The 14497-nt window shown below is 37.7% G+C and overlaps 6 protein-coding genes across 6 annotated transcripts; 4 read left to right on the top strand and 2 right to left on the bottom strand.

The window, feature by feature from the left end:
• Positions 1-46: 46 nt before the first annotated feature.
• On the bottom strand, positions 47-3463 carry B0P05DRAFT_591892 (uncharacterized protein; the record flags this gene model as incomplete). Its single annotated transcript, XM_051582947.1, has 2 exons — positions 47-2988; positions 3040-3463. 2 exons carry the CDS (start codon positions 3461-3463, stop codon positions 47-49), a joined length of 3366 nt encoding a protein of 1121 aa, XP_051430006.1.
• Positions 3464-6388: 2925 nt separating this feature from the next.
• Positions 6389-7670, bottom strand: B0P05DRAFT_562644 (uncharacterized protein). Its single transcript, XM_051580619.1, has one exon. It carries the CDS (start codon positions 7369-7371, stop codon positions 6415-6417), a length of 957 nt encoding a protein of 318 aa, XP_051430005.1. The 5' UTR covers positions 7372-7670; the 3' UTR covers positions 6389-6414.
• Positions 7671-8245: 575 nt separating this feature from the next.
• Positions 8246-9000, top strand: B0P05DRAFT_562639 (uncharacterized protein). Its single transcript, XM_051580618.1, has 2 exons — positions 8246-8411; positions 8478-9000. Exons 1-2 carry the CDS (start codon positions 8281-8283, stop codon positions 8662-8664), a joined length of 318 nt encoding a protein of 105 aa, XP_051430004.1. The 5' UTR covers positions 8246-8280; the 3' UTR covers positions 8665-9000.
• Positions 8997-9745, top strand: B0P05DRAFT_562637 (uncharacterized protein). The gene has a single exon (XM_051580617.1). It carries the CDS (start codon positions 9400-9402, stop codon positions 9706-9708), a length of 309 nt encoding a protein of 102 aa, XP_051430003.1. The 5' UTR covers positions 8997-9399; the 3' UTR covers positions 9709-9745.
• Positions 9746-10626: 881 nt separating this feature from the next.
• On the top strand, positions 10627-11433 carry B0P05DRAFT_562632 (uncharacterized protein). The gene is made up of 4 exons (XM_051580616.1): positions 10627-10749; positions 10791-10882; positions 10926-11048; positions 11093-11433. Exons 1-4 carry the CDS (start codon positions 10683-10685, stop codon positions 11372-11374), a joined length of 564 nt encoding a protein of 187 aa, XP_051430002.1. The 5' UTR covers positions 10627-10682; the 3' UTR covers positions 11375-11433.
• A 35-nt stretch (positions 11434-11468) lies between these two features.
• B0P05DRAFT_480110 (armadillo-type protein) lies at positions 11469-13657 on the top strand (the record flags this gene model as incomplete). Its single annotated transcript, XM_051575107.1, has 4 exons — positions 11469-11543; positions 11586-11948; positions 12002-12701; positions 12798-13657. 4 exons carry the CDS (start codon positions 11469-11471, stop codon positions 13655-13657), a joined length of 1998 nt encoding a protein of 665 aa, XP_051430001.1.
• Between the last annotated feature and the right edge of the window lie 840 nt (positions 13658-14497).

Genomic DNA, 14497 nt, shown 5'->3' with positions numbered 1-14497 from the left:
TAAAAAGGGGGGGGAGATTCAAAAAATAAAAATAAAGATGAGATCTCTATGCGAGCATAAGATCAGCTACAACACCGATCACTTTAGGCGGAAAATCACGCTTAATCATCTTGTCTAAAATGATTTTGGCCTTGTCTAATTTGTCATTCAAAAGATAGGCTCGAATCATGGCTTCATATGTACTTGGTTCACGAATCACATAAAACGAAGATTGCATTTTATCATCAGACATGGCTTCAAAGACAGCCTCGGCTTTTTCCAACTGACCCTTTTCACCATAGCCTCGAATAAACAGATTTTCAATATAAGGAGACCCGCTCTTTTGTAATTGATTATTCTTGTTGAGTTCATGATAGACCTGCTCGGCTTTGTCGAGCGCATTGTTACTGATCAGTGTATCAATCATCGCTTGATAGACTGCTTCATCAGGCTGGATTTTGACCCGCTTCATTTCGGCAAATACACGTTCGGCACTCAGAACATCACGTTGAAGGATACCATACGAATAAATCAGAGTAGCATAATGGGTTGCCTGAGGGCAAAGACGATCGCATCTTGTCATGTCGCTCAAGAGTTTATGTGCCATAGGCATATCATAAGGTGCAATGTGGGTATAGGCTTCCATCAATAACTTGTAGCTATGAGGAGAGGGCTTGATCTGACGACGACGAAGTTCAGCAAAGTATTCAAGCACACGCTCTCTGCTAGGATGTTGGCGAACATAAAACTGCATCATGTTATTAAAGGGACCCACTCGAGGCTGATACGAAGGCGAAGAGAGCATCTCACCAAATAATCGACGCGACTGACTTTCTGATCCTGAACGAACACTGGCAGAAATGATAGCACCATACGTAACTGAATTAGGAGGTACGTTGAATGATTGCATCTCTTCAAACAGATTGAGAGCAAGGTCTAGTTTACGCGCCTTGGCTAACTTGGAAATCATCACGTTGTAGAAAAAAGTGGTGGGCTTGACATGATGACGCTTGGCTTCGTCATAAATGGCTAAAGCGTCTGTGGCTTCGTCTGTAGCACATTTAGCACTACCAAGAAGTAAACTTGCATATCCATCGCCATCTGGGAAACGACCCATGGCCTTGATACGATCATAATAGACCTTGGCCTTGTCTATATCGCCTTTTTGAGCATAGCCAATTAAGAGACTATTGGTAGCCATGTAAATGGCCTCTTCTTTTGTCTGCATATCAGGCATGTCTTTGTAAGCATAGATGGCATTGTTATACATGGTCAAGGCTGTTTGAGTATCACCTTGTTTGCTAGCAAGAGTAATGACGTCGCGCATGATTTCAGGGGAGGGAATTAAGCCTTGACAAATGATACGGTCTTCAAAGATGCGCATGGCTTCACAACCATTGCCGCTGACAATTGCCTTCAGTATCTCATGAGATACCATGTTAGCCTTGGAAGGATACTCGTCTTCTGCGATCTCAATAATAACATCATCATCGTCATCGTCGTCGTCGTCCTCAGCCATAATAGGATCTTGTTTTGTAGAATCAGGTAACATCGTGTTGCGTTCAAAGGCTATCTTCCATTTCAATTCAAGTTCGACATCATCATAGGCTTGTAATTGATCAAGAATGTCTTCATAGAGATCAAGAGGAATATCCACTCTAAAATCACACATGTCTTGAAGCAGTTGGGTTAATGCATCACCAAGACAAGAAGGTTGTTGATAGCCATAAACAACAAAAACTGCATGGAACAAGAGTTGGAAATCTGCCGTCGTCAATCTGTCTTTTACTTGTGCTGATTGTTCAAAGTAGGAATCAATCAGAATCTTGCAGATAATGTCAAACGAAGAAGGAGACTCGGCTCCATGGTTATCCTGATTGGCTAATGGCATGATGATTTGCATCACTTGTAAGACTTGACAAACAGTGTCACAATGAAGCACAATTTCAAGCGCACTATTTACAAGATGACCAGCACCCTTGATCAAAGAGCGAGAAGACATGGCTTGTTGAAGTGTACACAAGACATGGATAGCTGAATCCACTTGTTCAGCTTGAGCAAAACTAGTCACCATGCGCTCAGCCAATACAGGATCCGGCTCTAGATCAGCTTGGGTCATGTCTTGAATGACAGAAAGAGCTTTCTGACGGTCTTGGTGTGTAAGGCAAAGCAAGGCATAATTGGCAAGATTACCATAGGCTTTTCTGATATCTGTCTCTCGAAGCGCATTGTAGATGCGTGTGGCTTCTTCCCATTTGTCTGTTTGACAATACGAAGATAAGATAGGTCCATAACTGCTAGCGTCAGGTGAAGGGTACTTTTCGCTGTCTTCTTGATGGCCTTGAATCAATCGCTCGATAAGGGCTTCAGCATCTTCCATTTGGTTATGAGCACAGTAGTGACGGATGATGGAATTGTAAGGGATACATGTCAATTTGATACCATGCTCTACCATATCATGTTCAACCACATGGAGGGCACCTTCAAGCCTATTGCATTTCAAATGGCAATCAACTAAAGCATTGAAGATATATGAGGTATCATGAGGCCCCAATGTATCTTTGACCTGGTTATAGACATGATAGTAATAGAGAGCTGTGTCAATATCACCAGCACGACCAAACAAGTTGATCAAAGCAGCATACGTAGCCGAGTTGGGTCTGGCATGAACATGAGGTTGTTCAAGTTGGCGATAGACGAATTCAGCATCTGTTGTATCACCATAATGAGAAAGGACACGAAGTAATTGGTTAAAGATCTCGACTTCAAATGAATTTACAGATACACCATCAGCAACAGCATAATGGAAGATGGCCAGTGCCATGTTCAAGTTGCCTTCAGATTCCAATAGAACTACATCTTCGTTTTTATGTCCAATGCGTGCAGATTGGCGCTTGAGCATAGCCACTGTCTTTTGAACTTCAACATCACGCTTACACAATGAACGTATCATCAAGATATAGGTATAAGCATTGGGTTGGATCTGATGTTGTATCATTTCATTGTAAACTACAGAAACAAGTCAGTCATTTCATCATTATAGAGATCATTGTTTCTTACTTCTCAACATATTTGTCAGCGGTGTTCCTTCTCGACGAAGAATGGCGTGTGCTTCCAAAACAAGATTATAAGTATGATGAGTCATTTGGACATTGTTCTTTTTCATGGATGTAAACTCGTTCATGACATTACGGAGGTTTCCATTTCTTTTGGCAGTCAAGATACGGTTATTGTATTCGTAGGTACTGCTTGTTTTCTTTTTGTGGTGGTTTGTTAAGCGAGGAAGTGATTCTGGTGAACTGGGAGGGGTAAGTAAAAATTTATCATGAGGATGATGACTAAACTGTTTAGGAGGTTGTGTAGGTGATGAAGGTTGACTTTTTATGTGTTTCATTGTCTTTTTATGTTGAGGTTGTTTAGTAGGATGATTAGGATTTGGATAAGAAGGGTGAATAGTAAGTTTTTTGTTAGATAATGTAGACATAATGATAGCGAAAAAGAAAAAAGAAAAAAAAAAGAAATCGAGACAGATCTCTTTTATACCCTCTTTTTGTGGTCGGATAATCGAGGGTATGATGGTGATACTGTAACGCACAAACAGAGAATTTAGAATTCCATCTTATCAGATTGATTTCTCCGCCTTGTAGTAACAAAAAAATTTTCTTGTGCATCGTAGGATTCAACCGCCTTTTGAAAACTATACATTTAGATCAGATAACTGGACCCCCTCCCTTACCCCTCATAAAAAAACCTAAAAGACAGTAATACAACTACCATCATTTCGCTTTCATGATTATCAGATCCCTTTTTTTATATGAGAGCGGAACGGTTTGTACGATCAATATATACTAACTGAACAATGTGATTTAAAGGATCTAGATCTGTCATCCACCTTTTTTTTTACTACTTCAGTCATGTAATATATCATCTCATTAATAGCTTAATAGAAATTTCAAATAGAATTATTCCATTGATCATATATAGCATATGGCGTTGAAAGTGTCTAGCTGTTGCAAAGGATACAATCAAACACGCTTGATTATCTAAAGATCTGATAAGAGTGGTTACAATTTAAAATAAATAAACTGAGTTTGCAAGGGAATAACAAATGAATTAAGGTTTTGACTGCGTAAAAGCCAGGATAATTGTTTTATAATTCCTCAAAAATCTTATTGTAGTCTACGGTACGTATATCCCTTGAATGAGGACATAAAATGACCTTGATCTATATAAGTTCATAGCACATGAAACGAATGATAATAAAAGTTTGGGCTTTATTGAAAATAAATCCTTTGTTATCCTCAAAGCTTGCTTTTCGTGATGTAACTCACGAGTCTTTCTTGAAAAAAGAAAATGTTGACTCTGGATATCCAATCAAATCAATACGTATTATCAGATCTTTTTTCTCTACAGCTTATTTTTACGTCAAAAAAAAGAGGGTTATCTGATTCGCACAAACCAAAAAATCTGGGGGTTCTTGTTCTGTCCTAACCTTTCTTGGTTTAATCTCACTTTTGTCTTAACGCATCAAAAAAAAAAGATCTGATAAAAGAAAAACGAAAATTACATGTAACCTGGCTTACAACTCAATCCTTTTCGTATATCCTTTCAACATTGAAATATTGCTTCTGTTTTTTTCCCTTTCCTTTTTTTTTGTGCATTGAGAACAGTCCCGGGAAGTAATAGTAAACAACGAAAAAGACATTCACAAGGTACTATTGATGAGTATTGCTAAAACATATGAAACTTGTACTGCTTGAAAGTTTAAATTTCCTTGTTCCGAATTTAGGCGCCTTTATTGTTACAATAAAGAACGTTTGAGATGCATCCATAAACTATTTTAAGAAAAAAGCACAGATGACTCATTCGAGCAAAGTTTGCTTCTAGTTTACTCCTTTTAATATCCTGTTCCTTTCATGTCATTGTCTAAACACCATCTTTTTTTTCTGAAAGAGATCAAGCAGTTTTTGAGACTAAACAAATACCAAGACATTTGACTTAATAAGTATGGTTTGATTTGTAAATAACTAGTATAGAAATTTGCAGATGTTCTACAATATATAAGCTTTTCTTTAAAAGTAGTATTCGTTTATCGCACCAACATTTTTTTTCTTGGTTGGATTATGGTCAGCCATTCGCGCTTGTCAAGTTGCAATTGAATATAGACAAATTCATTGGTAGTCTGGAACAAAAAAAAACAGGATGTTATTATCAACACTAAACCCAGTAGCAAAGACAATAAAAAGGAGCCTCTTTTTTTGTTACCTATGGTTGCTAGTTATCTTTGATATATGTAAGCCTTACAATTAATTCATTAAATTATCTTTGAATGAAGGGGTGGTTTACACTATTTCAAGAATGAAAAAGACATAATATATAGTCTTTTTTAAACTTGGTATATCACTTTAAAAATAACCATAATGAAATGTTTTAGCTTGAGATGTAATTTAGCGAAAGCAAAGTTGAGTTCAGTTCTTGCATAAAGCAGAATCATCAGTTAGTCAATACATTTATAATCTTTCCCATGCTTGAAATAATCAAAGAAAAAAAAACCATAAATGCAAAAAAAAAGAAAAGGTTCTCTTTGATTTTAATGCAAATACAAACTTTGCTGGCATTTGAATAAGGTTCAAGTGTGTCGTCAATTCTTCTCTGTAAAGTTTTGTTTAAAGAATGGTTTTAGGAACACTTTTATTGATTTATTTGACGGTAGCTTTTTCCATGATGGAGTAGACAAAACCAATGTGAACCTTAAGCCAAATGATGGTTTGATGTTCTAATCAAAGCCTTAAACACAAACTTTTTTTGTGAAATTTATTGATAGCATACTTTTTATTGTTGTTAATAATACAGAGAAAACTGTAATGTATCAAACACACTATTTATCGTAAGAAAGGGCGCTAGCATAAAGCAAAGCGGATACTTAATTTAGGACGGAGTGTTTTGACAATTGTGCAGAATAAAATAATTTCTTTTTTGCAGAGTCAAAACTTAATTTTTTTTTAGTCATTCAAAAAAAAAAAAGAGAGTTTAACACTGTCGTACTTTATTTAAGCCAATTTAATTCAACTTTAAAAAAGTGTTCCAGAGTAAATTCTTCCATTGTCATGGACCGAAATAAAACTAAACGCCAAATATTTTATGATGAACGTTCAATGGAATACCCTAAAAACGGCTAAAAGAAACGGTTGAATGATACAAAGTATAAAAAAAAATTTATTGAAGAAGTCTATGTGATGCTTATTGACTATTTATAGAAGCGGAAAAAGAAGGGGTGGATGTATTGGTATGTATATATGATAGATAGGATATTGATAAATAATGCATTGTAGTTATAATAACAACAAGATAAGGTAAAGAAAAGATAATTTATATGTTTTTAATATCTTTATCGTCGAGCTTTCTATGGTTTTTTTTTTTTTTTTTTTTTTTTTTTTACTTTTCATGAGGAGGTTCATGTACTGGTTGATTTCCAGCCAATGAGGGTTGAGTCGCATTCATTACAGCCGCGGGTTGCTGTTGGTTGAACTGTTGATCCACGATGGGTGATTGAGGTTGTGCTGGTAATGGTTGGGTGGGTAATGGTTGCGTTGGCAATGGCTGAGCATCTGGAAATTGTCCATTATGATAGTACTCTTGAGCATACATCATCTGTTGATCCTGTTGCTGAGGATAAGGTTGGTTAGGATCGTGGTACATAGGCTGTTGTTGGTTAGAATCGTGATACATTGCCTGTTGCTCGTGGTACAGTCCTGGTTGTTGTTCAGCAATGACAGGTTGTTGGTATTGTTGGAAATTTTGATCAGGATAGACATCTTGTTGTGCAGGTTCGTAGTACAGCTTATCTTGTTGCTGAAGCTGAGGAGAATAAGGAGCAGCATTCTGGTAGCCTTGAAGAGGCGAACCAGGATAATACTGTCCAGCAGCATTGTGTTCTGGTTGCTGAGTGCCAGGCATATAGGCCATTGCAGGAGATGCCACATGGTTGTAGTCCGTGTAAGGCTGTTGTTCAATGGTCCCGACTTGAAATCCTTGCTCCGATGGATGTGGTTCCCAAGTTTCATGAGCGCCCTCGTCTGTATCACGTGCAGAATTTGGTTGATAGCCTTCATATTCAGCACTAGGCACCCATAATTCATCCATAGTACGTGCAGGGCGATTAGCTCTTCTTGCTCTACGTTGCTTGCGACGAATGAGCATCAAGGCAAAAGCACCGATAAACATAAGGGCAACAATAGCAACGACAATGCCTGCAATAAGACCAGTTTTATCACTGGAGGAATTGTTGGCTGTGTCAGCACTACTGGAAACGGAAGCACTAGGTGCAATGCTAGATGAAGATGCAGTTGAAGACAAACTGCTTGTAATTGATGAAGACGAAGAAGATGGCATGGATGTATGAGCTACACTCGAAGAGGAAATAGAGGCATTGCTGCTGGATGAAGAAGCAGAGGATGATGATGATGTAATAGATGCTACTGCTGATGTAGTGGATGCTGCAACAGTTGTCGTTGTCGTTGCAATTGCAGTGGTAGTTGTATTTGTAGTTGTTGTAGGATCTTGTGTTGTGGTAGTAGTAGGCTCTTGTGTTGTGGTAGTAGTAGGCTCTTGTGTTGTGGTGGTAGTAGGCTTTTGTGTTGTGGTGGTAGTAGGTTCTTGTGTTGTTGTTGTTGCTGCTGCCTTTGCTTTTGTCGTTGCTTTTTCATTTTCAGTTGTAGCAGCAGCAGCAGCAGCAGCAGTTGCTTTTGCTTCAGTTTCTTTTTGACTGTTATTTGACGATGATTCAGTTGTTTCGACTGCAGCAGCTATTATGTTTTTTTCAGAATGGCTTGAAGAATCCTTGAAACCATCTGAAGATGTTGTTGCATTATCGGACTTTGACTTTTTATTCGAAGATTTGTGGGAGGTGGTTTCTGCAGTTAATTCTGTAGCCGTTTTTGTAAATTTCTCGGTTGTAGTTGAGTCTGCCATTTTGAGTCAATTAAGAAGAGAAAAGAAAAGAGATAAAAAAAAAAAGGGATAGGAAACTCAAAATAAAAAAGAACATCTCTTTTGGTGCTACATTGAATGAAGGAGACTAGATCCAAATGATTGTTTCGCAAGAAAAAAAGTGGATGTCTTTTAAAAAGATCTTCATTTGTTCCTGGAAAGGAAGTGAGGCACACTTTTGAAGTGACACTTGGTCGTATCTTCAAAACAGTGACTGTTGCTTAATTCAAATTTTCACTCTCGCTCTTTCTTGCTTAGTGGCGCACGCGCGCTAATTCACGCGTCTTGCAGTATAGTTTTTCTCTTAACAGAATGACTGTTTGCAAGTTTTATGCATCGGGTAACTGTCGATACGGCAATAACTGTAATTTTGAACATACTGGGCCTCAACAGAATCGTTGGGGAAGTAACGCAACACCTACCGCAGCTACCAGTAAATATAAGTAACGTGTTATCTTTATTTATTTATTTTTTATCGTTTAGAAATAAATACTCATATTGTATTCTAGTGAAAGTTCTTTGAAGACAGACTTGACAGAAGCAAGGCCTCAGTGGAAACTCAGTGTATATGGACCCGCTAAAGAAGAACCTAATTTGATTGTAGGCACAGATAGAAGTTGTGAAGAAGACAGATATTTGTATTATACAAGCATGAGAACCACAAACAACACTACTCAATATGCAAGTATCCAATGAAGATGATCGTAAAGCTGACCTGTACATATGTATATATATATATATATATATATCTATGTTCAATAGATGTCGAGTCATGAACAGCTTTTTAACCAGATGGAAGCACAAACAAATGCCATCATCAATAATCCTAGTGGAGCCATTCAGCATTACGAAAAAGAAAAATCAAATCATGCTAGCCCCTTTGGCGGTGCAGCAAACCATAAACCATTTACACCATTTGCAAACCAAGCAGGTGCCTTTGGAGCAACAAGTGCGTTTGGCACGGGTACTGGCACAAATGCCTTTGGATCAAGTAGTAGCACAAGTGCCTTTGGACAGCCATCAGCATTTGGACAGCCATCAGCATTTGGACAACCTTCAGCATTTGGACAACCTTCAGCATTTGGACAGCCATCAGCATTTGGACAACCTTCAGCATTTGGACAAACGGCAAATAAGCCCTCTGCTTTTGGGGGTGGCTCAGGTTTTGGTACAACAAGTGCATTAGGTAGTGGCTCGGGTTTTGGTTCAACAAGTGCACTGGGTGGTGGATCAGCTTTTGGCTCAACGAGTGCATTGGGTGGAGGATCAGCTTTTGGTTCGACAAGTGCATTAGGTAGTGGATCTGCATTTGGATCCACAAGTACATTAGGCGGTGGATCTGCGTTTGGACAGCCTTCGGCCTTTGGACAGCCCTCGGCCTTTGGACAAGCAGCAAATACACCTTCTTCTGCTTTTGGTTCTACAAGTGCAATGGGTACTGGCTCAGCATTTGGATCCACAAGCACACTTGGCAACAATAGTAATGCATTTGGTGCAACAACAAATGTGGGTGGAGCATTTGGACAGACTTCTAGTTTGAGCAGTAACAGCGGATTTGGTTCTCATAGTAACACAACAGGATTGGGTGCTGCTAATAATAATAATAATAATAATACCACAACAGCGACAGTTTCTGCTGGAAATGATGTCACAAAGCCTTCTGATTTGGAATCATTTTCTGCACCACAGTTTACTTATCGTGCTATACCAGAAATAGAACCACCTGCCCAATTTCGATAAAAAAATTACGTTGAAATAAAAAGCAATAGTACCAAAATAGCCTTTTTTTTTTTTAATGTACCGAGAATTCTTTTTTTTTTTTCTTCTACACGAGGAACATACAAACGTGATTTCTATTCTAAAAAAAGACTGTCAAAACACATGAAAATAGATTTCAAAAGATATATTTCGTTAAAGCATGAAAATGTAAGTTTGACATAATGTTCTATAAAATATCCAAAACCAGAATAAATCAGCTATAAATACACCTCTTTAAGTTTTAAAAGCCTCTCAATGCTTATGATGCATCATTAAATGACTATCTACAAATGAAAAATATGCAAAAAATACATCATAATGCACAGAATGCCTTCATCAACTGAAAATGAATTTTAGAGCTAAAGATAACTTGTATATTAAAAGAGATCAGTAGACAATAAGCAGGCAATGGGCCAGCAATAAAAGAAAGAAAGGCAATTGCATTCATACCACCAACCAACACCAAGCTGTCATGGTGCCAATGGCGGACATATTGATTTTTTTTTTCTGATTTATTAGCATAATAACACTAACGGCAACCCGCTACAGATGCGAATAAACCATCATTTCTACTAGATTTGCAAAAGTACTATAAAAAGTGTATGTTACAGCTCAAGAACAGAAAACACGTTTTAGAAGGATAGCTCGCTATCTTGATATTCAGCATGTTATGTTTTCTAGACCATTAGATGCGCTGTGTCTATATCTACTAACTTTGTTAATACACTTTTCTGATAGCCCTTTGTTTTTAGACATTGATTGCCAATGCTATTCCTCTATACGCCAATATTGCGAAAAATAGTCTTCATCTCATTAAATGAGCTAAGGCTGAATACAGGCACAAATACTTGAACCAACAAGAGCCTTACATGAAACTGTTAAATGTTTCAATCCCAGCAGTTTTTTTTTTTCTTTTCTTTTCCTTTTTTTTTTTTTTTTTTTTTCGTTGTTGTAACATGAACGACAGTGTGTCTATACTAGTCGCTGTCTTTCTCATCTTGATTGCTTTGCGTTGGATGCTTGGTAATTTGTATAAGCTATCAACAATGACTCATTCTATATAGGTGGTAATCAACAACAACAACAACAACAGCAACAGCAACAGCAACCAAGACGTACCAACAGACGTATGCAACACCGCGTCACTTCTCAAATGGTAAAGAGTATGACACCAACCAAGTAAATTAACAACAACCTAGATTGAACAAGTACGTGCCATGTTTCCTGATATTCCTACAGCTGCTATCCAAGCCGATCTTCAGAGAACAGGATCTGTAGAAACCACAGTAGATAATGCACTTCGTGATGGCAGTCTCCCCTTAGTAAGTATATGACATGTAACTATAGAACTCACACAATACATTAGCCTCCTCAAGCACAACCCTCCACAAGCCCTAATATCAATACATCCAACTCAAATGCTCGTAAATCGCCCAGTCATCCTAACTTAGTTCAAAGATACAAGATTGATGTTCAAAAAGAAAACGGATTAGACCAAGAACCACCTAAGGTATGGGAAACCAGTCCAGATAAACGACAAGACATGTTGAGAAAACGCAAAGAGTTTATGGTGCTTCAAGCAAGAAAGAAATTAATGGAACAACAGAAAAAAGCATTGGATGACATGTCTGAATCCCACCAGCAGTAACCTGAGTTTAAAATAATAATAATAATAAAAAAAAAAAACTTCCCTTTTTTTTCTCTTTTTTTTTTTTTTTTTTTTTTTTTTTTGCTTGGTCATCATGCTACCACGTAGTCCCATGTCTCAGAAGTCTGATTTGCATCAACCAAAAGCAAAGAATCAGCCTCAAGGACAGGTTTGTTTTATAATTGTGTTTCATCTCAATAACATTATGTAGTTGGCTGCTCTTTTACATGGTAAAATCGAATACGATGACTTATTTCAGGCTGGTATGTTTCCAGATGACCTTCGTTCAACAAGTGCGCCTCCTACTCGACGTGCGCATGAATTTGATAGTCTTTCTATGGATCCTGAGCAACTCGGCTATTATCAAGAAAACACGAGTCAACCATGGCCATTATGGCCAACCACAGAAGAGGGTAGATACAATAAGACATACCCAACTCTGTTATACTTATTCTTCTTCTTAGACCCTCGTATGCATGGTTTACATGGCTATCATCACCATTTACCTAAACAACAGCAAGAGGAAGCATTAACTAATCGACGCCAACGTAATTTAGTGGATTTGATTCAACAGGTAAACACACTTAAACAAGAGCGTGAACTGAATCCCTCCCCCAATCTATCTAGGATTTTCCTCGTACACCTTCTCCTCTATTTGCACTTCAACAACAACAACAACAACAACAACAAGCACGTCAACGCCATGTCACATCTGTTATTGATGAAGATGATTTAGATGTGATTCAAAAGCAATACCGAGATCAATTGAATGCATTGAATTATGATCCTTCTTTACGAAACAAGTTTGTCGCCACGCGTCCTAATTCAACACCTCCAGGTAGAAATGTATATCAAGACGATCTTGTGAATCAGTTTGGTGCATTTGGTTTAGATGAGCAGCGTGTATCTCAGCCTTATTATGGTTATCCATCGTTTGATTTAGGTGAAAGCTCAGATGGATTGAGCGATGGTCTTTATGGTAAAATGAGCCAAGGTGATTTGGCTTATCGTCGACAACAACAGAGTGGACCTCTGACAGCACCTGTGGGTATGGATCCTACTGGGTTTCCTGAAAATACACTTCCTGCAGCCACAGATAGAAAATTACGTGCTTTACAAATGCAACAACAACAATTATTGATTCAACAACAACAGCAGCAATTATTGGCTGCTAGACAACAACTTTTATTACAACAGCAACAACAACAACAACAACAGCAACAACAACAACAACAGCAACAACAACAACAACAACAACAGCAACAGCAACAGAATTTCCATCTTCATCCTATACAACATAGAAATAGACATCATGATCATCATCATCGTCATCATCATCATCAACCACAACAACAGCAGCAACAACAACAACAACAACAACAACAACAACAACAACAACAACAACAACAACAACAACAACAAGAAATAGCACTTAGTATGCGTAGTCCTTTACTTGAAGAATTCCGTAATTCAAAAAACAAGAAATACGAACTCAAAGATATTGAAGGTCATATTGTCGAATTCAGTGGTGACCAACATGGCTCTCGTTTCATTCAACAAAAATTAGAGACTGCCAATAGTGATGAGAAGCAAATGGTGTTTGAAGAAGTCTTGCCTAATGCTTTACAGCTCATGACAGACGTGTTTGGCAACTATGTACTACAAAAGTTTTTTGAACATGGCAATCAAATGCAAAAGACCATCTTAGCCAAACAAATGGAGGGTCATGTTCTTTCTCTCTCGCTTCAAATGTATGGTTGTCGTGTCGTCCAAAAGGCCTTGGAACATGTCTTGACTGAACAACAGGCTGTGTTGGTCAAGGAATTAGATGGTTGTGTGCTTAAATGCATCAAAGATCAAAATGGCAATCACGTGATTCAAAAGGCCATTGAGCGTGTGCCTGCTCAACATATTCAGTTCATTATTGATGCTTTTCATGGTCAAGTCTATCATTTGGCTACGCATCCTTATGGTTGTCGTGTGATTCAGCGTATGTTTGAACACTGTACAGATACACAAACAGGTCCTCTTCTGGATGAATTGCATCGATGTACAGCTCAATTAGTGCAAGATCAATATGGTAATTATGTGATTCAGCATATTTTAGAGCGTGGTAGACCTATAGATAAATCACTTGTGATTGACAAGATTCGTGGTCAAGTGCTTCAGTTAAGTAAGCATAAGTTTGCTAGTAATGTTGTTGAGAAATGTGTGGATTATGGAAGTAAGCGAGACCGTCAATTGTTGATTGAAGAAGTTCTTCAGCCTAGATCTGATGGGTAAGTAGGACTTGATGACCCGATTCGTCTAACACTAAATAGAACTTTGCCCTTGGCTACTATGATGAAAGACCAGTATGCCAATTATGTAATTCAGAAAATGTTGGATGTTGTAGACGATGATCAACGTGAATTACTTGTAAACAAGATCAAGCCTCATCTTCAATCATTGAAAAAATATACCTATGGCAAACATTTGATTCAAAGTAAGTTGTACTATACAAGATACACACAAAACTCATTTGATTGTAGAAGTAGAAAAGTTATTGCCTTTGATTAGTTCATCTGAAGAACAAGATATCTGTATTTAACAGACACATTTGATAGAATTGTATATTCATATGGATATTATAAATAAGTTCATTCGTAAATTATTAGTGCTTACATCAGAACTTTGAGTTGACCAGTATTCAGGTCAGATCATTCCATCAGACATCTCAAAGAGTGTATTATTATGTCATTCAACAAACAAGGGAACAAGGCAGTAGTACGCTTTATGATCATAGTAGATGCTCTCCTTTCTCTTAGACGCCAATCTGATAAGGAGATTCCCTCTTTTTTTGCTCTTGAAAATAATACTCATCAAGTTGAGAATGAGACGTTTTTGTGGTCACTCGAGATCCATAGAGATATGCCTATCATTGTTCGAAAACACGTCATTATGTTGCTTATATGTCTCTTCTTTTCCTGTTCTGTCTTTTTGGCTCTGTAGTGTTTAGTCAATGCAGTTCTCATATCATTGAATTTGGACTGAATGAAAGTCAATTTAGAGAAACAAATAAAGTTGCATTGAAGGACCAATAACCTTAAAAAAGGATGACGTCACAAGCTAGCGACTAGAGAT

The sequence above is a fragment of the Gilbertella persicaria genome (genome assembly GCF_025201335.1).
Source record: "Gilbertella persicaria strain CBS 190.32 chromosome Unknown B0P05scaffold_65, whole genome shotgun sequence".
NCBI lineage: Eukaryota > Fungi > Mucoromycota > Mucoromycetes > Mucorales > Choanephoraceae > Gilbertella > Gilbertella persicaria.
This window is presented reverse-complemented; position numbering and strand designations above follow the sequence as displayed.